Source organism: Gopherus flavomarginatus, chromosome 2 (genome assembly GCF_025201925.1).
Source record: "Gopherus flavomarginatus isolate rGopFla2 chromosome 2, rGopFla2.mat.asm, whole genome shotgun sequence".
Taxonomy (NCBI): domain Eukaryota; kingdom Metazoa; phylum Chordata; order Testudines; family Testudinidae; genus Gopherus; species Gopherus flavomarginatus.
The window spans coordinates 78068797-78094536 of record NC_066618.1 but is presented as its reverse complement, the minus strand read 5'-3'; the positions used below and the strand labels follow the sequence as shown (position 1 = coordinate 78094536).

At 39.7% G+C, this 25740-nt stretch overlaps 1 protein-coding gene across 1 annotated transcript in view; it reads right to left on the bottom strand.

Annotated features, from left to right (window-relative positions):
• CMTM8 (CKLF like MARVEL transmembrane domain containing 8) overlaps positions 1–25740 on the bottom strand; it is a 46804-nt gene that overhangs the window by 4141 nt on the left and 16923 nt on the right. Inside the window, exon 2 of the mRNA XM_050938556.1 lies at positions 8504–8677. Coding sequence (XP_050794513.1) covers positions 8504–8677 — 174 coding nt within the window. The remainder of the gene's footprint in view (positions 1–8503; positions 8678–25740) is intronic.

Here is a 25740-nt window from a genome sequence, read left to right as displayed (position 1 = left end):
ATCCTCACACCATGTAGCTGAAATACAATTCCCAATTATCCTTACTACTGCTGTAATTAAAATAACCCAACAATATTATAACTATAATGGCAAGTGCTAGTCATGAAACAACGTTTGAATGTAATCTTAATTGTTTCACCTTGTAACTCTGCATATTAGTAAGAACACAGCCAAATTTTATGTACTTTAATACAAACTATTGAGCCAAAATCTGCTTTCCTTTACATCATAATAAATCCAGAGTAACACCATTAAAGACAGTGCAGTCCGTAGATTTCCAACAGTGAAAATGAAGGCAGAATTAGGCTTTATTATATCAATATTTTAGGCAACAGAAATACAAATACCAATACACCAAAAAAAACAAAAAAGCCACTTGATTTAAGTTTCTAAACATGAAGAAAGTTCTGCATATGAATTAACCACAGTCAGAATGCTTGCACAGTTTTATGCTCCTCCATTTTTGGGGAGGTCAGGTAGGGAAGGGAATCACTCTTCCAAGATGAAGTTTCCCATCATGCACTCTGGCCCCCTTTCCTGTGACAGAAGCAGGGGCGGCCTGTCCATACAGGCAAACTAGGTGGTCGCCTAGGGTGCAAAGTTAAATGGGTTGCCAAATTTGAGGGGAAAAAAACAAATTAAATAAAATGAAAAAGATGAAAAATACAAATAAAGTAATAAAGATGTCACTATTTCAATTCCCATGCACGTATGGAGGAAATATGAATTATAATTAATTTCTCCACATTTTGAGAATTAATATGCCAAATCTTTTATTTACTGCAAAAATAAACAAGATTTTAACAAATTTTTTTTTCAGTTTGCGACGGAGGGTCAAGATCACAGAATATGAAGATGACCCACTCCGCAATTCTGATAAGCAATAACTCAGCCACAATTAAACACATCTGCCAGTGGCAAGATCTGCAGTGCTAGCAACACCTAACTTGAATACACATCAAGGTCACATAGCCAGAAATTCATGTGGAGCAGAGAGATCACAAGCGGACACATGTCAAATGGTCATTTTAACATACGTTGCAGGTAGATGGTTAAGAATCGAGTGAATACTGTGGAAAATTGTGGTTTTTGGTGCCAAAGAATAAAGAACATCTTTCAGCATTATAAATCCAAAACCTGAGTATCTTTAAGGGTTATTAAACCTTAGCATTATTATCAGGCTGTATAATTATGAACTTTTCTTTGTTATAACTGGTTCACATGTAATAAATAAGGTCCATAAAACAAAAGTAACAGCACTAATGGTTAATAGACTACGAAAGTGATGATGTCACACTCCAAGCAGGTAACCGTGAGGAAGGGAATTACTTTCCAAACAACCGGTGTCTGTTATGACATCAAAAAAGGTTATTTTGCTTCCGTGTAAATGCTGTAACTGTTTTAATAGGTGAGTGTGTTACTAATCATTGAACCTTTAAGCAGTAAAAAAGATGTGTTGGGATGGCTGCAATGTGGTTTAAATCGCCAACAATGTGGTGGGTGTGTCAGCCATCCTTAACACTATAAAGTTGGGAGCACAGTACATAATATTCAAATACCTCATGGCAGAAAGAGGAAAAAGAAAACCCTCAGGAGCTGAGTATTGTAAATGAAAGGCCAAGAAGGAAAAGGCCCAAGCAAAACAGTAGAGATCCTTCCTGAAACATCTTCTCTTTAATCCAAATAAAGACAGAAGCAGTTCGCAGCATCCAGATGAAGGAATTTTACTTGGAGAGGAGGTTAGCTCACATCCACATGGAAGCAGTTTGGAAACTCAAGATGATGGAAACTTACTTCTAGATGAAGGCAGCTCACAGCATCAGACTGATATGGAAGTGGAGAAAATTTATTCATCTTCAGAGAGAGATACAGAAATTGAAGTAAATGAAGAAAGGATAAGGAAGCTACAAATAGGTTACAGTACGGGGACCCAGCTTCATGGCCCAGACGTGATGACAGTGTGTGGCAAATTATTGTGGAACATGGACCAAAACAAGTTCATGAATTTCCCTTCCCTAAGGATGGAAATAAAAGAAAATTCTCTGCTCAGCGTTACAAGAGGAAACTCATTAATGGGGAAGAAATTCATCGAAACTGGTTACAATATTCAGCATCAAATGACTCTGTTTTGCTTTTGCTGCAAGTTGTTTAGAAATCAAGGAATTGGTACATCACTTACTGAAAATGGTTCGAAGGACTGGGAAAACGTATCTTCAATTCTCTCTTCACATGAAAGTAGTATAGAACGTTTGGAATGTTTTCAAAATTGGAAAGAACTTGAACTACGATTGAAAAAACGAAAAACTATCGAAGAAAATTTACGTGTGATCAAAGAAAAAGAAGAATATTAGCAACAAATATTAGAGTGTCTGATTGCTTTAGTGAGAGTTCTTGGTGGGCAAAATTTACATTCCGTAGCCATGGCAGAAATGAAAAAAAATTATACACTCCAGGTAATGGAAACTTTTTAAAATTTGTTGAATACCTAGCTTTGTTTGATCCAGTCATGAAGGAGCATCTACGTAAAATAACTGATCATGAAACATAGGTTCATTACTTAGGAGAAAAATATGCGGAATGAACTGATTCAAAGCCTAGCAAATGCCATTAAAAAGAAAAATTGTAGAAGCTGCCCATTCTGAAAAATACTTTTCAATAATACTGGTCTGTACACCAGATGTGAGTCATGTTGAACAAATGAGGATGATCATTCATTTTGTGGATATGGAAAAGTCTGCAGATGAAGATAATGTTGAAGTGCTCATAAAGGAACATTTTTTGGGTTTCATACCACCGAAGGAGACGACTGGAGAATTCATTGACGACTGAAACTATTCTACAGGAGCTTGAAACAATGTCATTATCTGTTGAAAACTTACGTGGCCAAGGCTATGATAATGGGAGTAATATGAAGGGTAAAAGACAATGGTGTGCAAAGGAGAATGATGGAAATAAATCCTAGGGCCTTTTTTGTTCCTTGCAGTACACATTCTCTGAATTTGGTCGTCAATGATGCTGCTAGAAGGCAAGTTTCTTTGACCTGGTGCAATGCATTTATGTGGTTTTTTTAGGCTCAACACACCATTGGGAGATTCTGTCTCACCATGTGAATTCTCTAACTATAAAACCACTTAGTCAGACAAGATGGGAGAGTCGCATTGATACTTTGAAGCCTCTTCGCTATGAACTTGGAAACATTTTTGATGCCCTAACTGAAATTTCTGATACTATCTTACTGGATTATCTGGCAATATGGCATTTTCAGATGCAGAAGCTCTTGCAAATGGCCTTTCCAAGTTCAAATTTGTGACTTCACTCATGTTGCGATATAATATCCTTTTCGAGATTAACCTCACCAGTAAGCAGCTTCAGGAAAAGAACTTGAACATACATTCTGCTATTCAAAAACTGCAGCAAACTAAAAATATTCTGGAGGAATTCAGAAGTTATGAAGGGCTCGAAAGAACACTGGTAGATTCTCTCAAGCATGCTGAAGAAATAGACTTTCCGACAGAATTTGAACCAGAGCCAGTTCGTATTCGGCAAAAGAAACAGCAGTTTTCGTATGAAGGACAAGACATCCATTCAGAACCCAAAACAAAGGTTCAAAGTGACTTTCTACTTTGCAGTCTTTGATACTGCTAGTCACTTGGTTGATGAAAGATTTCAACAGATCCAGCAGCTAGAGTCAGTATTTGGCTTTCTATATGATATCCACAGCTTGCAAAAGAAAACAGCAAAACAGATAAGAGAATTTTGTATAAAACTAGAGTTAGCATTGACTCAAAAATTCAAAAGACACTGATGCTACAGATTTGTGTAGCGAGCTTCAAGCTTTTTTAAGACAAGTTAGAAAACATTCCACTCCTGAAGGAGTACTGAAGTTTGTTTGTGAAAATAAACTCTGACAGTTTTCCAAACATTTTTATAGCTCTACATGTTCTTTTAACTTTGCCAGTTTCCATAGCTAGTAAGGAACATAGTGACTCAAAGTTAAAATTGATAAAAACATATCTGTGTTCAACAATGGTGCAAGAGAGACTTGTTGGACTTGCCACAATGTTAACAGAGCATGAAATAGCGGGAAAACTGGATCTAAAAGAACTAGTGACTAGTCACGTTTTAAAAGCAACAGAGTTTTTTATTCAGAGTGTTTTGTAATACAGGTTAAAGTTCATTGAAGAGTTTTCTTATTTCTTTCTATATTGGATGTGGTGGTAATGGCAGTTAAAGCAGGATAGTGTAATAGATGATTTTGGATTTGTAATAAAAATAATTAACATTTTTCATGCATTTTTATTTGAAATTGGACTGAAATATCATCTAGCTGTCATGTGCAACTCTATTCTGAAAATTTCGTGTCTCTATTTTATCTGATCTCAGAAACACTGGTTGGATGGATGGATAAACTGAATAATTACACCTCTGTTTAAAAACACTTAAAAAACATTCAAAAGAAAAAAGGGGCAAAATGTTTCCCCGTTTATCAAAAACCTCAGCCTAGATCTGCCCTTGGGTCTTGGGGGTGGTGGCGCCGATTGCATGGTTTGCCTAGGGTGCCAGTTGCTGGCAGCTAGTCTAGGGCTGCCCCTGGACAGAAGGGAGATCCCTTTTGGGCTGCACTCCTCCTCACACTTCTAGACTGGCTAGCTAGGTTTTAGAAAGGTAGCAGCCTAGACACTTCCTCACCCTAAAAACAAAGTGTGCTAGTTTGCTCTACCCACAGAGCCCACAGTAACTTCCGATTCACAGAGCAAGAGACTAAGCAGGGGAAGTTACTTCAGATTGACAGAGAAAAGAAAAAAAAAAGTGGGGGTGTTTTTAAATTTGTCATCATTTAAGTACTCAATATTTCAAGATCACTACTAGAGGAAGTTAAACCCTGTAAGAAAACACTACTTATACAAGGCTAATGAACATGTCCTTTTACAATCTGTATATTGTCCTTCTAATTAATTGATTGAGGGTACATTGGATTGGAATTATTATGATGTACTCTATGTAAATTCACAACAGCAGGAGTTCCAAATGTCTCTTCAGAACCAATCCTGAGTGCACCCAACTCCCATCGACTTTTAGGCAGTACATTTGCATTTTAAGATGTTATTGTGAACATCTTGCCCCCTAAACCACAGTCAAAGATGTACCCAAATACATCTGGTGTGGCTCCAATGGCTGAGTGTTTGTGTGAGCACAATATTACATGGGCGCCCCTGCACACTGTTTGCAGCTCCCTGTATGTTGTCACAGGGGCTGGGGAGAGGGCACAGGCTACTGAATTCACCAGTCAGTCACTGACCCTGGCAGAATTCACAAAAGCTACTGCAGCTTCAGAATTGCAGTACAAGTCACAGCTGCAGAATGTCTGCTGCCATTCCATGCGGTGATGGGGAAGCAGCACTTATTCACACACTTAAGCAGAGAGCCCAGCCTTGCCACTCAGGTGGAGCCCTGTGGCCCAGGATTTAGGATTAAATGAATTAATTTTATCCTGTCTAATTACAAATGTGTAAAACATATAATCATCTTTGTTTTAGTGCTTGTATTATTCAGATGCTTTCAATTTGCACTAATATAGTATCAAGGCACCAATTTAATGACTGGATCCCATGAGTCATCAGGCTCAGGTGGAATTTCATGAAGTGGCCCTTTATTTCCAAGTCTTCAAAGCTGGTTTGTTAGTTTTTTGTTTTTTCCTCCAAAGAGACCCAATTATCCTAGAAAACTGCAAATCCCTTTAGTATCTTGTCATGTATAAAAGGAAGGAAGATCGTCATTTTTGTAAAGTGTTGCTTTGGGAGATAACATTGTGGGGAAGAATGGAGCTGAATGCAAGTTTAGTTTACTGTACCTCTGTTGCCAATATATTATCCAAAACAAAGGGTTCAAGTTACCACCTGCTTCTTAAATCCAAATTTAGCACAGTTTAAAGTCCTCCATTCGTTATTCTTGGTGAAGAACACACACATACAAGGCAGACAATTTTGGAGCAGGTGTCTTTAGGTTAATTTGCAGTAAAGTAACTGCATCTTACATGGTTAGGTGATGTACTTACCCTACAATGAATTAATTTATGAAATAGGAATCCATATTAAAGTTTGGACACTGAATACAATAAATGTGTCTTTAGGCTAACAATCCCCTCAGGAGACAATTTCTGGAGTATAGAGAAAAACAAAAACCCACCTAATTTGAGATATGCTGGCATCTTGCCCTCCAAAGGGAGGCATTAACAATTTATACTGGAAGCAGACCCAGGACTGTATTTCTCCTGACCAACCACAAGTGGCATGGGTCTAATTCAGGAGTAGGCAACCTACGGCATGTGTGCTAAAGGCAGTATGTAAGCTGATTTTCAGTGGCACTCACACTGCCCAGGAACTAGTCACCAGTCCAGGGGGCTCTGCATTTTAAGTTTAATTTTAAATGAAGCTTCTTAAACATTTTAAAAGCCTTATTTACTTTACTTACAACAAGAGCTTAGTTATCTATTATAGACTTATAGAAAGAGACCTTCTAACAACGTTAAAATGTATTACTGGCACGCCAAACCTTAATTAGAGTGAATAAATGAATACTCGGCACACCACTTCTGAAAGGTTGCTGACCCCTAATCTAATTAAATCATAGGTCATATCACAAAGCTCTTCTAGTACCACTGTGCAAAACAAGGGGGACTCCAAGCATTTGCACTTGTCCCCTGCCCCTACTTCTTCCCTCTAAAGTTCTTCTGTCACGGAGGTAGGCTGCCATTCTGGTCTACACCTAAACAATCTTATCTGTAAAGCAGGTTGAAAACGTCTCACAGCAAGGAACACTTGGCTCTATAAACAAGTGCAGACATCTAGGTGGTAGACAACTTGACATATCTGAGATCAGTTCTGCTGATCTGCAAGTTACTACCGTGCCCGATTCTGTTGCTAATAGATAAAACTAATGGAGGCAGTTACCAAAACGATCCAAATTGATGGCAGCTGTCTTACCTTTGACTACATTCATGCCAAATGTAATTTAAAAAATAAAATCTCTAAACACATCAACATACTAAAATGTTGGATTATTTTACAGCAGTACTGTAACAGTGTTATAACTGCAAAGGCAAGTGCTGCTCATGAAACTTGAAAATATAAAAGCTATTTGTACATAATCCTAGTTCTACAGACCAGTATTGCTACAGCAAGCTACTTCTCATGGCAACACACAGGCAAGTCATGGCAAAAAGTAATACTCTGACTCTTTAAGATTTTAATAGCCATGGCAAACAATATTTTAATTAATAGCAAGTTTGTCATGTGAAAGTAAAATATCCTTTATATTACAATAAAATGGTTTTAAACTGTTTAATGATCTTTAAGTATAAAAATAATATATTCGACACATACTACAATAAATTATAATACTTCATGAAGGAGTCATGGTGAGTAGCAGCTGGTTGGGGTAACAAAGGCTTCTAGGTTTTTTTTTGTTTTCTTTAAAGTAAGTATCTTTGTTATGGAAGTCTTGACTGTAACAAATATACCGCCATTTCTACTAGGGATTGCTCAAACTAGGATCTGGATTTCAGTTACCCAGGAATTACAGAAGTGTTCAGATTTTTTTTTAATTTCTACCTGCCCAAGATTTACTGTGAACAGGATAAACTACTAATAGAAAGGATTTAATGAGAGAAGGTTGGACTGGCATGCAATTTAAAATAGTTCACACAAACACTGCAGCACTATGTCCCCCTCTAGTGGCTAGAACATATATGCGTTTATGAGTCTGCTGCTGCCTCTGAGTCCATCACTTGGTCCTTTATCTCAAAAAGTGCAGGCTGAGGCTTTCAGATCCAGAGGTTCTAGGTACAAGCCCTATAGATGATTCAACAAGGGTCCTTTACGGCTTACCTACAGAGCCAGGTCCATTAGCTCAGAGGCTAGAGTCAAAACTCCATATGGGGTCTAGCCACTACAAGGGGACAAAGAGCCACATTGTATTATAGCATGTGTAACAGGTACACATTTCCATTCTTGGAAAATAAGACATTAGATAGACCAATGACCAAAAGGAAATGGAGTTAAAGGAACCATGATGGTTAGGCAAATAAAGCCTGACAGCGTACTACACAATATGGATATTCCTGCTGGTTAGTCCATGTAGTAAGAGTAGCAATAACTTCACAGTGAATTTGCTCCCCTGGTCTTTTGAGTGAGAAAGTGGGTGTTGCAGTCTAGGAATGGGAAGAAGTGAAAATGAAGACAGAAGGATCTCCAGGGTACACCCTACCTAGTCTGGGTGTGAGGAAAGGGGTTTTGCAGTAGACCAAGCTTTAGATGAATGATGTGACAACAGCCAGTGTCAGGAACATGGACAGATGTTAATTATAAATAAAAAAGGAAGTGTGAAAGCACATTATAGTTCCTTAACTACAATTATGGAGTACATCAATGTCTTCTTCTCTCTTGTACAAACTAAACAATAAAAAAAACCAAACACAGCAACAACAAAGATTGTGCATACTTACCACCGTGGTCCATGGCACCTGGGGAATCCTAGTGTAGGTCATTGTCATGTAGATGATCAAAAAGAAGACCGTGAGAACCCAGTAAAATACAGCTACAAACATCACCCAGCCGAAGGCAGGATACAGGAAATACTCTGTTCCAGCGATCAGTGTCCATACCAGCAGCCCTAGCACCTGTAAAGATTGTGGAGGGAAAAAAAATCATATAGATTTAGAACACACACACACACACACACACACACACTTTTAGAAATGTAGTTTTCAAGCAACATCCCTAAGGACCTTTGAGTCAACACCGTACAGTGGAAAAGGCATTGCCCGTTTCTTGTATGCTACAATAAAAAGTTCTAACTAAGAGATGTATTGGACTGGATGTTGTGTAGTAGAAATATGGGCACAAACATCCTTTAAAGAAGGCATGAATTAATGTGATTTTGTAGCTATTGAAGAGATGGTTCATTTCTTTCCAAATTGCTCCTTTTAATAAAATTGGAGGATGGGGAGGGGAGAGAGTGGAGGAGGCAGGGAAATGGAACGTAATTGAAGTCACTCCTGGCAATAATTAAAATAATGGAAAGAAGTAAAATTCTCAAAGTATTTTATGGAACTGAAGAGACTAAAACCTGAGTAGGCTGATGTGTGATATTTGCCAGAATAGGGAAAAGAAGATAGACTGACATTCTTGCACAGAAATAATGGGAGACAGTATTACAGTGAATGTTAGTAACTGTGATTGAATACTAGCTTATTAGCTATACGACACCAATGTGCGTTTTGTTATCGTAGCAATATCAGTGAAGTGACATTTCTTATATTGAGATTTTTTCCATTTATACATTTTTGCGAGTTGCCCATAAATTATAAAACCTCAATTACAGAGAAGAATATAATTTTAAGTTCTTCACAATGGTAAATAATTAACTTTAGCAGGGCCAGAATCTGGACCTACATTTCTTATATTTTAAAAGAAAAAGAATTTTGATTCCTTCCCTGTTCCACACCACTCAGACTCCCCGGCAAGTCACCTAATAGGGAGAAATGGAACAAGATGATGTTTCTCCTGCCTATTGCATATTTATACAATTGGGAAAAATGCAGAAGAATCAGATAGTTTCCCCACAATTTCACTTCCATCAGGTTTGTTCCTGCTCTAATGCAATTAAGTGGCCATGCTCCCACTGACTTCAATGGTGCAGAATTGAGTCCATAAAATCACTTGGATCGTGTGATGTGGTCTGGATGAAAGCTGGAGGCATGTAGGTAAGTATAGCAGTCAGTAGGTTTCCGGTATAGGGTGGTGTTTATGTGACCATCGCTTATTAGCACTGTAGTGTCCAGGAAGTGGATCTCTTGTGTGAACTGGTCCAGGCTGAGGTTGATGGTGGGATGGAAATTGTTGAAATCATGGTGAAATTCCTCAAGGGCTTCTTTTCCATGGGTCCAGATGATGATGTCATCAACGTAGAGCAAGTAGAGTAGGGGCGTTAGGTGACTAGAGCTGAGGAAGCATTGTTCTAAGTCAGCCATAAAAATGTTGGCATACTGTGAGGCCATGCAGGTATCCATGGTAGTGCTACTGACTTGAAGGTATATATTGTCCCCAAATGTGAAATAGTTGTGGGTGAGGACAAAGTCACAAAATTCAGCCACCAGGTTTGTTGTAACATTATTGGGGATGCTGTTTCTGACAGCTTGTAGTCCATCTTTGTGTGGAATGTTGGTGTAGACGGCGTCTACATCCATAGTGGTTTTTAAATAAGTACTGTACTTAGTCCTGGAATATCTCTCCAAGAAAGATATAACAACCTGTGATTAGCATCTCCTACCACTGGAGGTCAGCATTGCCCAACAAACATTTCAAGCAGCATTAACAGACTAGTTCTAGATCTGTATCTATAGGGTGACCAGATAGCAACTGTGAAAAAACGGGGTGTGTGCGTGCGTGCAACAGGCCTCATAAGAAAAAGTCCCAAAGAACAGGACTGTCCTTATAAAAATGGGACATCTGGACACCATATGTCGTTATCCTTTTATAAATGTTACCAGCTGAATATCAAGGTTTCAGATAGTTCTTTATACTTCTAGTTCTGGCAACATTCTACAAGCTGCAGCAACTCAGTTATCTAATGCCTTAAGTTGCACAAACTACAGTTGATTATATTAATACCAACAATCAAATGCTAATACAGCAACCACTTTAAAAATCTGTTTAGCCAATTAAATTTCATTATCAGCTTCTCTTTCTTGGGGTACAAAATGTATTTTTGTGTCTAGTCATCACTATTCAAAATTTATTACCTAGAAAAGTTATATCAATAAATAATTGTGATATAGGTTTAACAAGTAATTGTCTGAACCCCATTTTAACATGGACCTAATTATTGGCAACATACCAAGAACAAAAACAGGAAGAGCCCAAAAAAACCTGATAAGAATACAGCATTATCTACTTGCCAAAAGTGTGTTAGTTTCTGACAGCTTTTAAAATAGGCACTAGGCACCTAAGAACAATCATGGATCACACCTTAAGTCTCATTTTAAAGCACTTGCATCCCATTTTTAGGCATCACTGATCTGCAAAATGCCCCCATAGCTGCTGCGTAACCCTGTAGATGCCTATGCTTCTGCCTCTGGGCATGCGCACTGCTGCTCGGGCCAACACCCCCAGGGAGAGCCACCCATCATCACATGGGGGGCCTCGGCCAACCAGCTTCTATCTCTGAGAGGGATGAAGCTTAGCACATTCCTCTCCAATTGGCATCTTTATTGCTTAGCTGCTTAGGCAGCTCCCGAACAAACGTGCTGATTTTACAGATCTTGTTCTAAGGTGCCTATCTCTTTCAATTCACTGTACAGCAGTCTAGGCACCTAACTCAGGCTTTGTGGATCACAGTGTTCTTGCGATTTTCTAGGCACCACAATGCTCAGCAAATGTCAAAGTCCCTTTGCAGATTTGGGCCTTACTGTTTTTTGCATATTTTTGTTTCTTACAAAAAAATTTCCTAAGGCCTAATTCAACATACATAGGATGACCAATAATGGGACCCCCATTTTCTACATAAAATCGTTTGTGCTATGGTTAAAAAAAATACACACAAACAGTAAATTATTTAAAAAACTTCTTTCAGGTTATCAAGGATGTTAATCTTATACAATCACAAAATTCACCTAGCAAAACATATTAGCTAGTTTGTATTCTTTTTTGGCTGATCACTGTTTTTCCAGCAGTATTTTTAATAGATATTACTCACTTCTCTCAGGAACGCATGCATTTTAATTCTTGTTTGGCATGCATTTCAAAGAATGGATTTTGAATTTGTATTATTATTCATTTGCTAGTCCCCATCAGTGGTAAAGCAATTTGTTTAAGTAGTAATTAAGATGCAGAACAGATATTATTCCAGGAAACTTGTAAGATATACACTCTAAAAGGTTATTTGCTCATATTAATCAGAATGACAATAATTTAGTATTGGAGTATATTTGACATTTTCAGTTGGATCAGGAGACAGTTACTGTATATTATAGGAGCTGACAGACTGAAATAGTATTTCAGAGGTCTAGATTAGAACTAAAAGGTCAGACTATTTCATGGTCACTGACTCACACTGGGAACCATAACTCTGTTTTGTTAAGTTATACAGTAAATGGGGTTACTGCAGATGTAGATTGGTACTGTAAATTGGTTGAGTTCATAGTGGCAGTCAGCATTTAGCAAAACATCTAAGAAGTCAAAACAACATAGATATCTAGGATAGAGAGACTAGAATGAGCCCTTTCATTGTTCCCATCTTCATATTGAGCTCAGCATGCTAAGTAGTTAAGAGTTTCCGCAATGATGAGAGCCCGTCTCATAATATTCTGTTTGTCCCTGACATTGGGGCACTTGTTCTTTCAGTGGATTGGTTAGAAACTGGCTGCACTCATGCATCTGCTAAAGCACAGAATGCTTTGCTTTTGTAGTTCCTCCTGCAGACTAGATAACAAATCTCAGCCAAGGAGAGCTGGACTATCCTCAAACGCTTTCTCGTGTGTCAGAGTACAGAATTTCACCAACAACAGATAGACCATAAAGAAGAGGATAGCAACCAAGGCACGTAGGGGGCCTTTTCACATTGCTTAACTCAGTGTGTATGTAATAATATAGGACTGAACTACTTCAGATGTACCGTGAGACAGCGGGCTGAAAGCTCCATACTTGAGAACACAGCAGATTATGACCAGATACTCTGGAGTGTAATATTAGCTAAAATATTTGCTTTAAATTTAGAAAATCAATAATACAGAATAACAGGCTTATTTATAACAACTCTGGGATCCTGGAGCAAAAAATAATTCTGAAAAAAGTTAGCATGAAAAGAAGAAACCAATGCATGTGTGAGCTAGTGAGAGAGGCTACGGGCTGTAAAGGGTAAGTGCTTTGTGAGTTTGGTCTTGTTTTGCCAGTTCTAATAAGGTGTAGGGATTTTGCTCTGCAGTATGTCATATGGGCAGGTAATTTTTCCTCAATGTGCATTAAGGTCTAGGATTTTACCTATGATCTCAAATGTTGTGACAGTTTAGCTGTTCCCTGGTTAAACATACAAAATATATTAATACTGTATGTTTAAGTAGCAAGCAGACACCATAAGGAGGAAAGGACTTTGTAACAAGGCCAACATTTTCAAACTTGGGTCCCTAAAATTAGGCACCTACATACGTATCCCTAAATGAGTATCCTGATTTTCTGTATCTTCAGTGCCTGCTGAAGCCACCACCTCACTAAGGCCTGGTCTACACTATGCATTTATACCAAATTTAGCAGCATTAAACCGAATTAACCCTGCACCCGTCCACACAACAAAGACCTTTATTTCGATATAAAGGGCTCTTAATACTGATCCCTGTACTCCTCCCTGAGAAGGGGAGTAGCACTGAAATCGGCATTGCCATGTTGGATTAGGGTTAGTGTGGCCACAATTTGACGGTATTGGTCTCCGGGCGCTATTCCACAGTGCACCATTGTGACCGCTCTGGACAGCAGTCTGAACTCAGATGCACTGGCCAGGTAGACAGGAAAAGCCACGTGAACCTTTGAATTTCATTTCCTGTTTGCCCAGCGTGGAGCACTGATCAGCATGAACTGTACAGGAGATACTGGGTCTGATCACTTTATGGGGAGACAAATCTGTTGTAGCAGAGCTCAGTTCCAGAAGACGAAATGATAAAGCATTTGAAAAATTCTCCAGACAGAGGCCACAGCAGGGATTCAACACAGTGCTGCGTGACAAGCATAACGGAAAGCCAAAGAATCAAATGGACGCTCATGGAGGGAGGGAGGGAGGGGGGACTGAGGACTCCAGCTATCCACAGTCCCCGCGGTCTCCGAAAAGCATTTGCATTCTTGGCTGAGCTCCCAGTGCCTGAAGGGTCAAAAACATTGTCCCAGGTGGTTCAGGGTATCTCCCGTCAATTTACCCCCTCACCCCCATGAAAGAAAAAAAAAAAAAAAAAAAAGGGAAAAAAAATCATTTCTCGCCTTTTTTCAATGTCACCGTATGTCTACTGCATGCTGCTGGTAGCCGCGGTGGTGCAGCGCTGAACAGCAGCCTCCCCTCCCCTTCCTTTCCTGATGGCAGACAGTACAAAAGGCTTGGAAACCGTCATCATCACGTGAGTGCTCCTGGCTGGCCTCGGTGAGGTGGGCCTGGGCAAAAATGGGAATGACTCCCTGTCATTCCCTTCTTTAAGCTTCTCCTGGAGAGGCAGATGGTACAAAAGGCTTGGTAACCATCCTCATCCTAGCAGCTGGAGGCTGAGCTCCTCCCCGCCCGCCCTTCATGTCTAATGAAGATTTTGGACTATCATAGCAGCGGGAGGCTGCCTCCCCCTCATTTAATCTCACTAAAAAGTCAGTGTTTCTTATTCCTGCGTTCTTTATTACTTCATCACACAAATGGGGGGACACTGCCACGGTAGTCCAGCAGGGGTGTGGGAGGAGAGAAGCAACAGGTGGGGTTGTTGCAGGGGCACCCCCTAGAATGGCATGCAGCCTATTATTTCTGCAGGATATCTGGGGCTCTGACTCAGAGCAGCTGTGCTCTCTGGTTCTCTAGTAGACTTGCCCCATATTCTAGGAAGGACTGACTATTTTTAGACAAAACAAAGAATGGGAGTCATTCCCATTTTTGTCCATGCGCCCCCAGCCGACCTCAATGAGGCCAGCCAGGAGCACCCATGACAGCAGACGGTGCAAAAGGACTGGTAACCGTCTCTGCTACCTTGCAAAGGCAAATGAATGCTGCTGTGTAGCACTGCAATACCATGTCTGTCAGCAGCATCCAGTATACATACGGTGACAATGACAAAAGGATAAACAGGCAGTGTGATTGCCATGCTATGGCGTCTACCAGGGCAATCCAGGGAAAGAGGGCGTGAAATGATTGTCTGCCGTTGCTTTCATGGAGGAAGGATTGAGTGACGACATTTACCCAGAATCACCCGCGACACTGTTTTTGCCCCATCATGCATTGGGATCTCAACCCAGAATTCCAATGGGCAGGGCAGACTGCAGGAATTATGGGATAGCTACCCACAGTGCAAAACTCCGCAAGTCGACGATAGCCTTGGTACATGGACACACACCGCCGAATTAATGTGCTTAGTGTGGCCGCGTGCACTCGACTTTAGACAATCTGCTTAAAAAACGGTTTCTGTAAAATCGGAATAATCCCATAGTGTAGACATACCCTAAATCAGACAACATTAGGCACCTAAGTATGAAGATTTTGACCCACTTTTTAAATGAAAAGTTTTGTAGCACTGTTGGTATAACAAGCAGCTAGTCATATGTCATGGGTGCCATCAAGGATGAAACTATGTATGAGTCAGAACTTGGATGGCTAAATCTGGCTGTTTACAGCTATACTGGAAATATGAGACTGAATCTGTGCATGTGAGAGCGCGAGTGAGCGCACACGCACAATCACAACAGCAAACTTACTAAAAAGCAAGAAGTGGATTATGTGAATGTACCATCCTTGAACTGCCCTATGACACCCATGTTACAAATGCTGTAATGCTCCACTTTAAAACTGGTATCTTCCATGGTTTGTAGTGTTGTAGCTGTGTTGGTCCCAAGATATGAGAAAGACAAGGTAGGAGAGGAAATATCATTTATTGGACGAAACTTCTGTTGGTGAGCCCCGAAGATGACCTCTGTGAAGATTGAAAGCTTCTCCTTTCCATCAACAGAAGTTGGTCCAGTAAAAGATCTCTTACCCACCTTGTCTCTCTCACTAAAACGGATGTCATTTCCCTTTTGCATTCACTTGTTGGCTCAGCAATATAATTTAAAATCGCTGTTCAGACACCCTAAAAAAACAACCCACACACACACAACACAACCCCCTCTCCCAAAAAAACCCCACTCATCATAGCAGAAACAATGGGGGGAAAGTCCAGGTTTCACCCAGTTTCATAAAATGAAAAAAGAGTGGCACAGTTCCTGAAACTTATCACACTTTTCCATCCCAGAAGTGCATCCAAGGGATCCTTTAAGGGCTCCCATATGCAGGTGCATTGTGGGATACATACAGGGTCAGCACTAGTACGGACAGAGGGCACAATGGGAAGAACCTGATGTGCAACCAGCAGGTCTGTTCATTTGGTGGAGGAATGATTTCCTGCAGCTGCTAACATGCAAGAAACCTAGACATGGCCTGAATCTAGCAGGGAGGAAATGAGGCACCATATCTCTTTCCTGAGACCAAATCTGCCAGCTGAGACACAGCAGGGGCAGCTGAAGCTAATCTGCCTCTCCCACTCGCCTTTCTTCTTCCCCAGGCCCTGCACCCCTGGGGAAAGAAAGTCCTGGTAGCTCCTCCTCTTCCATTGGGGAACTGTCACTCACTCATCTTGGTTGCCCTGTGGCACCCTCAGTCCATATTTCTGGCCTTTGGGGAGGGGAGAACTAGAGAGTCTGAAGTCCACTGGGCCACTACATAGTGACAAAAGACCACCAATTCTGCATTTTCAGGGCCTTCCCTTATTTTGTGGTAAACATCCCACACAACCTGTATCCAACAGGGACTATTTGATCTGATTTAAGAGTAGATTTCCTATCAATGTTAACAGAATGGGTCAGACATTGATACACACCATCCTGTACCACAAATGCAATTTTGTAGGATGTTGCCCCTAAGCCCCATCCCCCCAAAACAAAAACACCTTTGTCCTTTATTTTTCATAAAAGATGGGACACAGAAGGGGTACCTGTGAGATTTGGGTGGTGGGGAGAGGCAGGTGTGTGCTAGATATTGTATAATGTTTTTTTCCCTCAGAAACATTATTCAAATAGCTTCTCCAAGGAGGGTTTTTGAATCCAATTCCCACCATCCTCTTGGGATTGTATGTAACATAAAAACAACTTCTTGTTTAGCCACTAGAGGGAGCACAATCACTGCTCTTTTTTTAAGGACGATTTTGGAACATGTTAGTATAGCACTGAGTGACAGTTTTTCTTCTCTGTTAAAAGAAAACACTACTTTAAAACACTAGAATTATTTTTATAAAAAAATTCAGAGCCAGGTCTTAGAATACCTGTAATATACAAGTGGCAGTTTACATGTATATATGTATGTATGACATACTGTATGTAGATCAAAAAACTAGATACAACAGAATAAGGCCACATTCCCACAATACTTAAGCGCCTAAGCCTCCTGACTCCAGGAGACAGGCTCCTGTCTGTGGATCGCTAAGCAGGAACAAGCACCTCCCACAGCCCTTAGGTGATTTCATGAGAAGATCAGGGCTTAAGATACACCCCTCTGGCTGGCATCTCCCATCGGGTAGTTTAAATGGCTCCCCACCTACAGTGCTGGCTTTTGTAGATTGCATTCTAAGGCATCCTATCTTGCCCCACTCAGTGTATAGGGAGGCTAGGTGCCTAACTTAGGCTTTGTGGATCACAGTTTTGTTCCTGTGATTTTCTAGGTGTAGGAAAGCTAGGCATTTCAGTGCTAAGCATCATAGCACTTAAGTCCCTTCGTAGAACTGGATATATCCCGTATGGGCAGTCTTTCATCCACATTTCCTCATGGGAGCATGAGATTATATATAATCTCCCTTGTGAAAATGTGGATGAAAGACTGTCCATACTGAATAAATGAACCAGAGATCAGTCTAGAGATTGATCAAGTCATTATCTTGGAGAAAAGAGCTTTCAGGAATTAAACTAAGTACAGTAAAAACCACGTGATCAAATTCCAGAGGGAAAATTTCTTAAAATCTATTTTAAGTATACATTTAATTTATACTTCTTTTGGAGCAGTGTCAGAGTTCCAGAGTAAATTATGACAGTGAGATTTTCCTAATCAGCTACAGTGATACAATTGCTCAGCCTATCCATCTTCTGTTCTAAGCCTCATACAAATCAGTCTATTGTTAAATGTGAAATTTAATACAAGTACTTCACAGTACAAAGTACTGTAAATCAGTCCCTCCTCACCAGCCAATCAGCATTCAGTATGCATCAAAATCCTGAAGCAATTATTTTTGCTAAGGGGAGTGGGGTACCTCACAGCTTTCTGCAATGGCAGTCTCTTGATTAGCTACTTAACAAGCTGGTTGTCCTCTTGGGGGAACAGCCCTGTAAATAAAATTAATAATTCTACACACAAAACAGAAAGTCACTCCCAATTATATATAGTATTTTAAGTATTCACCCGAAGAACTATAAAAAAGTCACGTGCCTTAGATTATAAGCTTTTTTGGAGACAGGGACCAGGTCTTCCTTATGAGGCTCAAACTTTGCATCAGGGCATGACATGTCCCCACTACTTCAGAAAAGTCTTGTTGCACCTCTGCATCAAGGGGGGGGGGGCACGCATCAGCCTCCCACCCCCAGCCATAGACATTAATATAAATTCACTTGAGCGTCCTTGCCAAGTCACCATCTCTCCTTCCGGAGCAGGCTCAGAAGTGGAGGAGATGGGAGCCCAGGGTTCTGGGAAATAGAGAGCTGAGTATGGCAGGGAGGGGGCCCAGGAGCTGGAGCCCCTAATCTGGCTGGTCACTGACAGCTTCAATTACCGCTTTTTACCCCTCTTCAAGGGCTGGTCCGGGGTGAGAGACTGGGTAGGACTCATTTCCCCACCACCCCTCCCACCAGAGAGACCTCCCAGACCAGACTCCCTGTCTCCCAGAACCCTGGACTGTTTGAAAGAGGGCTACATTAATGTGAACTAGCTACCTTTTAGTTCCCTCCAGCAGCATTCACACAGGGCAGTTAGCATGCACCACTTTGGTGAGCTCTGCAGATCACACTGTGAGGCGGTGTAGACAAGACCTTAGATAACATTGCAGTATTAATTATTAAATATTTAGATAGGACACTCGTGACTTTTCAAAATAAAGAATAAGGCCTGGTCTCTAGCCCAAAGAGCTCAATATCCAGCAAAATATTTTTCGAGTTGGGGCGCATAAAGAATAGATCCTCACAGATCATTTAGATTTGACAGCAGTTCATTTTCTAATATAGAAGGCTAAACTGCAGATGACTAATTACAAGTGAATTGATATTGCCATCAACACCACGCTCATCTATGACACGTTTGAATGCAAAAAGCAAGAGGGATGGGGTGGAATGTTGCTGATGAATAATGGTCAATTTCATAGGGAAAAGCACTATTCTTCCCCACTCTCCCTCTGGAAGGGCACTTGGTGGTAGAACATTTAGAATGCTGTAGCCTCCATCCCTATTAATCTCTAAACCTGACCTTATTACAAGGCGATTGTCTGGTCCATTCCCTAATGATCATGACAGATGTGAATGAAAGGAATAGTGCTTCCTCCCTTTTCCTTCCACCTTCATAGTGGGTCACTATGGTAATTACAATTCCCCTTCCCCCATCTCACATTTGTAGATTACTTAAGGAGAAGGTGATTAATCTGACTGATTTAGAGTTTAGCTTTAGTGTAGCTACATTTTCCTGACACACTTGGGTGAAACGGCATTAGTAAGGCAAATATTGTGGGCTGCAGCTCATGATAGGAATTCCAGTGAGTAACTCCTGAAAACTAAAAGTAACCTGTTATGCTTTGCTTTTTAGTGGCAGAGAAACAAATTTAAAGCAAGACAGGGATATTAGACCCAAAAATAAATAAAAATAAATAAAAATTTCAGCACAGTTACCTTGTGCTGAAATTTTCTCCTTAGTGTTTCCAAAGGTAGATTTTAAAGATTTTTACTAAGCACCATAATTTTACACACACACACACACACACACACACACACACACACACACACACACAGAGGTCGGCAACCTTTCAGAAGTAGTGTGCCAAGTCTTCATTTATTCACTCTAATTTAAGGTTTCGTGTGCCGGTAATACATTTAAATGTTTTTAGAAGGTCTCTTTCTATAAGTCTATAATATATAACTAAACTATTGTTGTATGTAAAGTAAAGTAAATAAGGTTTTCAAAATGTTTAAGAAGCTTCATTTAAAAGTTAAATTAAAATGCACAGCGCCCCAGACCGGTGGCCAGCACCCCGGAAGTGTGAGTGCCACTGAAAATCAGCTCGCGTGCTGCCTTCGGTATGCGTGCCGTAGTTTGCCTACCCCTGCTCTATAGCATATTACATACATACGCCATATGTAAATATTTTATAAGTGTTGCATTTATACATACCCTTGATGTGATTTTGATGGAAGAGCGCATGCAACACAGATTTGGTACAAACAGCTCCAGTCTCAAGAAAAATTGAGGGGGAAAAAGGGTGTCGCACATTAGAAAATTCAGGTTAAAAAAAGTAAGATGACGTAAAAAACAGCAGCAGCACCTGAATTTGTTTATTTTTAACATAAATCTCCAAAATGCATTGTCATTTTCATTTCAAAGTTGTAGCTGGTTTCTCCAAAGAACAAAAACACATTATATTTCAATTTAGTGAGCTGACTTGTCATTACTCCCATCTTCAGTAACTTCAATCTATATCACATGATTTTGTTCAGGATCAGCACTAATTCTTAAATATCTCCATGCAATACAAGTATAATGCATGTTTGAAGGTGGTACATTGGTGGGCTCTATCAGTTCCTCACTGGTAGTGAGGGAAAGAGCTCACACAGCTGCTTCTCTGCAATGGTAGCGACAGTGGACATTCAATGGCTAGCTGAAAACCCTTTACTTGCAAGCTAGGTGACGGACAACATTGATATTTAAGCCACTGCCTTTTATTAGTTTGGCCAGTGCGGGAACATCATTGGCAAAAGGTCCAGGTGTAACAAAAAAGAAGAGCCGCACAGGCAACTTGTAAAAATTCCACATTTACCTCTCATTTTGAGATTTGGATTTGGAGTGGAGTTTGGATAGAAATTTATTTTTTTCACATTTAGAAAGAGTCCCTTGCCATACAAAGTGAGTTCTCACATTGGAAACTCAAAGGTTTTTAGTCTCAGCTGGAACTGCTGAGAAAGATGACCTGAAGATTAAATAAAAGATAGGATAGGTGTAATGTACTAGCTTTGTGTGTATGACTAAGTGTATAATGTTTTTCTAGTACTAGCCCACAGAGAAGATATAGAGGTTTCTGCAGGAGCAGTATTAGAGCCTAAGGTCAAGTGGTAGAGGCTGTACTTCTGGAGATGAAGACCAGGGTTCTGGTCCAAGATCCCTGGGTGTACATCTTTGATGCACACAAATTCTGTGCATGTGGTCTGCAACACAGATCCATTACAGAGTTTTCTAGAGGTTTTCAGAAGCATGCTGGGAATGAATTCCCCTAACATTTCAAATGGAAAAATTGGATGGTTTATAAAAATTTGTTAAATTAAATTACTGGTGGCAAATTGTGTGTGCAGAGGAGGTTCTAAATTGGGGGTAGGGAAGGTTAAAATTGCAACTTACTCTCCTTTAAGGAAATGGGATAATGTGCTTTTGGCTGCATATGGCTTTTACAAAAATTGGAATATTAAAAGTATTCAATTCCTGTTTGTTGAGGGAATATGGCATATTTTATTAAATGTGTATAACTGGAAAGGATTAACAGTTCCTAGATGTGTTCTTTTTCCTTGATCTTGTCCCTCCTAATTACATCTGGCTGTTGGCAGTCATCCCCATCCCCATCCCCCTCTTCCTTGTTAAGAGCCTATGTTATAAAACATATCTTTCCTCCCCCCACCCACCCCCATATGCATATTCAGGATACTGAATTCCCATTGGGATGTAAATCACAACTGCATTCTTAATTAGGTGGTGGAAACTGGTTTAGATTATTTTAAAGATTTTTTATATATATTACAAGAAAAGCTGGCTCCTCCTGCTTCCTATTCCACTTATTCTGACGATAAATTGAGAAATAATTACAGCAATAATACTTCTTCCCCTTGCCAATCCCCTTCCTCCCCACTATATTCTTCCAACAATAGTTATTTTGGATCTCTCTCTCTTTGCCGCAGTTTTGCCATTAAGTGTTTGTATATACATTAGCACAGTTCTTTTTAAAAGAATTCCTAACAATGGTGGTTTGTGACTGAAGAGCTGAGCTTTATTTATGCAATCAGCTTTGTTTAAACAATATTTAAAAAACTTTCTTCAAGAGAACAATGCTCTATACAGCTGCTTTATTAATAAAGTCACTGATTCTTTGTTATTTTTAAATCTCCACCTTCCTGTTAGGCCATGTAAATAGAGATGCCTATATTTAGCGGAAACCAGTATTGTTTCATGGATCTCAACAGTTCTTAATATAGGAAAACCTTTACAAATATTTTATGGGAATAACTGTTCTTTTTCTACCCCTACAAAGCTGTCTATGATACAATGGAAAATTAAAAGCAAGTATCTGCTAATGAAGCCTATCATTGTATTCTACCTTTAAAATATGATTTGTTTAGAATAATTTGTTACTTTGCTTTTTAAAGTGTGATTAAATACAAAGTTCTTTCCATTTCCAGATCGTCTCTCTCTATCCTGACCCACAGTCAGACTTGCTGTCCCAAGCAAAAGGAAATCACATCACCCCCAAAGCTCAATCATAGTTCCTCTTGTAAAAATAAGCTAGCTTTATATGTAAAGGGAGAGAACAAATGTGAAAGCGAGTCTGGATATGGGCCTATTCCGGCCTATCTAGGTACTTATATATGCCCCTATAACTGAAATATCTGAGCATTTATGGATCTATTCTCATAACACTCCATGAAGACGAGATTAGAACAAGTATTAAATACTTGCCACTCAAATGTGACACCATGCTCATGATGCTTCAGGCTCAGAATTATAAATCTTTACTGTCATCACTTATACTGCAATTCATGTGCCATAAAAATACACGGCAAAAAAATTATTTGCCATCACCTTTAAAGATTGTTTTCCTTCACGAAAACGTTGAGGATTACTAAATGACAATGTAGAAAGGGTGGGGATGGGTGGCTTTGCTGTACACATTCTATATTTTACTGTTTTTCTGGAATAATTTGGATGAATACATTTTAAGGACAGGAAGGGTCATTATAATAATTAGTTCTGCCTCCTATATTACACTGTCCAAAGAAATTCATCCAGTACTTTCTGAATCAAACCCATAAATTTTGTTTAAGATATAGCATGTCTTTTAGAAAGAGATATCCCAATCTCGAATTAAAGTGTGTAAGCCCTCGTCCAGACTAACCCGCGGCATCGGCGGGTTAAAATCGATTGCTCGGGGATCGATATATCGCGTCTAGTCTGGACGCGGTGTATCGATCCCCGAGCGCGCTTACATCGATTCCGGAACTCCATCAATCCGAACGGAGTTCCGGAATCGACGCGGAGAGCCGCGGACATCGATGCCGCGCCGTCCAGACTGGTGAGTACCTCGATTTTAGAAATTCGACTTCAGCTACGTTATTCACGTAGCTGAAGTTGCGTATCTAAAATCGATTTTAATTCCTAGTCTGGACGTGGCCTAAGTGGTAGCAACCCTACCACATCCTCAGATAAATTGTTCCAATGGTTAATTAAAATTTTTAAAAAAATCTGAGATGTATTTCTTGTCTGAATTTGTCTAGCTTTATCTTCTAATCAGGCCTTTTTGCCACCATGTCTTTTTCTGATAGATTAAGACTAATTAAATAATAGATTACTTTGTACCAAGGGCAGGCCTGGTTAGAACAGCTAACAAGACATATGGACTGGAGCGGGTAATTATATTTATGCTGGGGGAGAGGCTAATGAATCTCTCACTCTGATTATTTTTAGATAGATAGATGAATGAATCTCTTATTTCTCTCCCCAAATTTTTCAAAATTTGGATGAATTTTTTTTTAAAAAATTAGAATTCAATCTTTGAAAAAAGTCACAGTAATTCAATGAGTTTCTGTAAAAACTTTTTGGAGATTGGTTTTTCAAACAAGTTTTGTTTTTTGACCAGCTTTAAATTGGCCTTCATTCTCAAAGGGAATGAAGCACAGGATTAGCCTCACAAAACATGGGTTCGATACCAAACTTCTTGCATGACCTTAAGCAAATCACCTAATCTGTCCACGCCGCAGTTTCCTCATCTGTAAAATAGGGTTAATAGTATTTTTATTTTATTTGACAGCATAACAAAACAAACAAAAAAACCCAACTATAGCGCTAGCAATTAACTCCTAAAATAAGTATCCAATTTTATCTGAAGTAGTCTGGATGAGATCATAGGACTAAAACAAATTTAAAATAATCGAGACAGAAGTTTTTTGTATATGGATTAACCAGTGACTGTTAGAAGCCTTATTTAGATGGGGCAGAGACCATCTCTCCCTTTGCGTTTATCGAGTGTTTAGCTCTTGGAGCTTCTAGGAACTATTGAATAATTTTCAAAAAGTGAATTACATCTCATTTTCCAAAGTCTCATATCTCAGAAACCTTTTCTCCCCTCATTCGCCTTAAGTTTTGATTAAAATATGAGCTTCAGAAAGACCATAAATGTGGAATTTTGAGAGAAAAAGGGCATACTTTGAGAAAGGGAAGGTAAGATAAGACTGGAATTGAGCTTTTAGTGGAAAGCTATTAAGAACTACTACCACAGTTCCATAATTTATGTTTGCAAAGGATTTTGGGATCCTCTGGGATAAAAGGGTCTATGTAAGTGCAAAATATTAATGCAGAGGAGTTAAAACTAGTTAGACAGACTTGACAGGCATATAAATAAACTCCAGGCATAGCAGCTCAGTAATACTTTTAAAGGACCTTCTTGATTCAGTGCCCCATAATTTGATTTTTATGCCAAAAGAGTTGCAAAGAAGTTGCAGAGCTAGTCTGCTTTTTGTGATAAACACAAGAGTCGTCAATCTAGCATGGGAGAACAAAGAAAAGCTCAGTGGGATACTTGACACTGATGATCCCAGGAGCAAAGTCGTAAATCAGTAATGTGTGTGTGTGTGATGCTCTGCAACAGCTTCAGTGGGCCTTGTGTTGATGAAGAACTAAACACTTAGCTTATAAAAACAACCTTCTAGCATGAAGAAACTTCAGTCAAGAGAATGTAAATCAAAATAAGGATACTGAGGGAATATCTACCCTGGAATAAGAGACCAGTGGCATGGCCTGGGCAATTGACTCAGGCTCATGGGGCTCAGGATGCAGGGCTAGAAACTTGCAGTGCAGATGTTTGGGCTCAGGCTGGAGCCAGGGCTCTGGGACCTTCCCGCCTCCTAGGGTCCCAGTGCTCAGGCACCAGCCCAAGCCTGAACATCTACACGGCAATTTTACAACCAAGCAGCCTGAGTCAGCTGACCCGGGCCAACTGTGAGTATTTAATTGCTATGCAGATGTACCCTAAAAGTCAATTTTCAATGGTGGTCTAGATATGCCTTCTTGGGCATTCAAACACAGCTAAGTGAAGATGCAAAGAGTTAATATTCCTAACCTGCTCTCCTAACATTCACTAGCTTTCAGAGTTTGGTTTTATTAACCCAGAAATTACAAAACACGAAGTTCAGCCCAGACCTTTCTTTTTGGCTTTTGCTGCTACAGGTCCTGTCTCTCTAAATCTGGGTGAGGACATTAGACACCCACCTCAATGAGTTAGTGTCCATTTTACCTTTTCCTAGCAGGATCAACACCTGCTAGCACAATGTTTGGGTTTTTTTCTTCCCCCAGGCAAACACAGATTAAACAAATTGCATTGGAAAACCATGATTAGAAAAATAAAAAATAAAAATTAAATGCAGCCATTTACCCATACTCTTCTTTCCCTCATATATCTATCTATATCTACAGATAATTGAA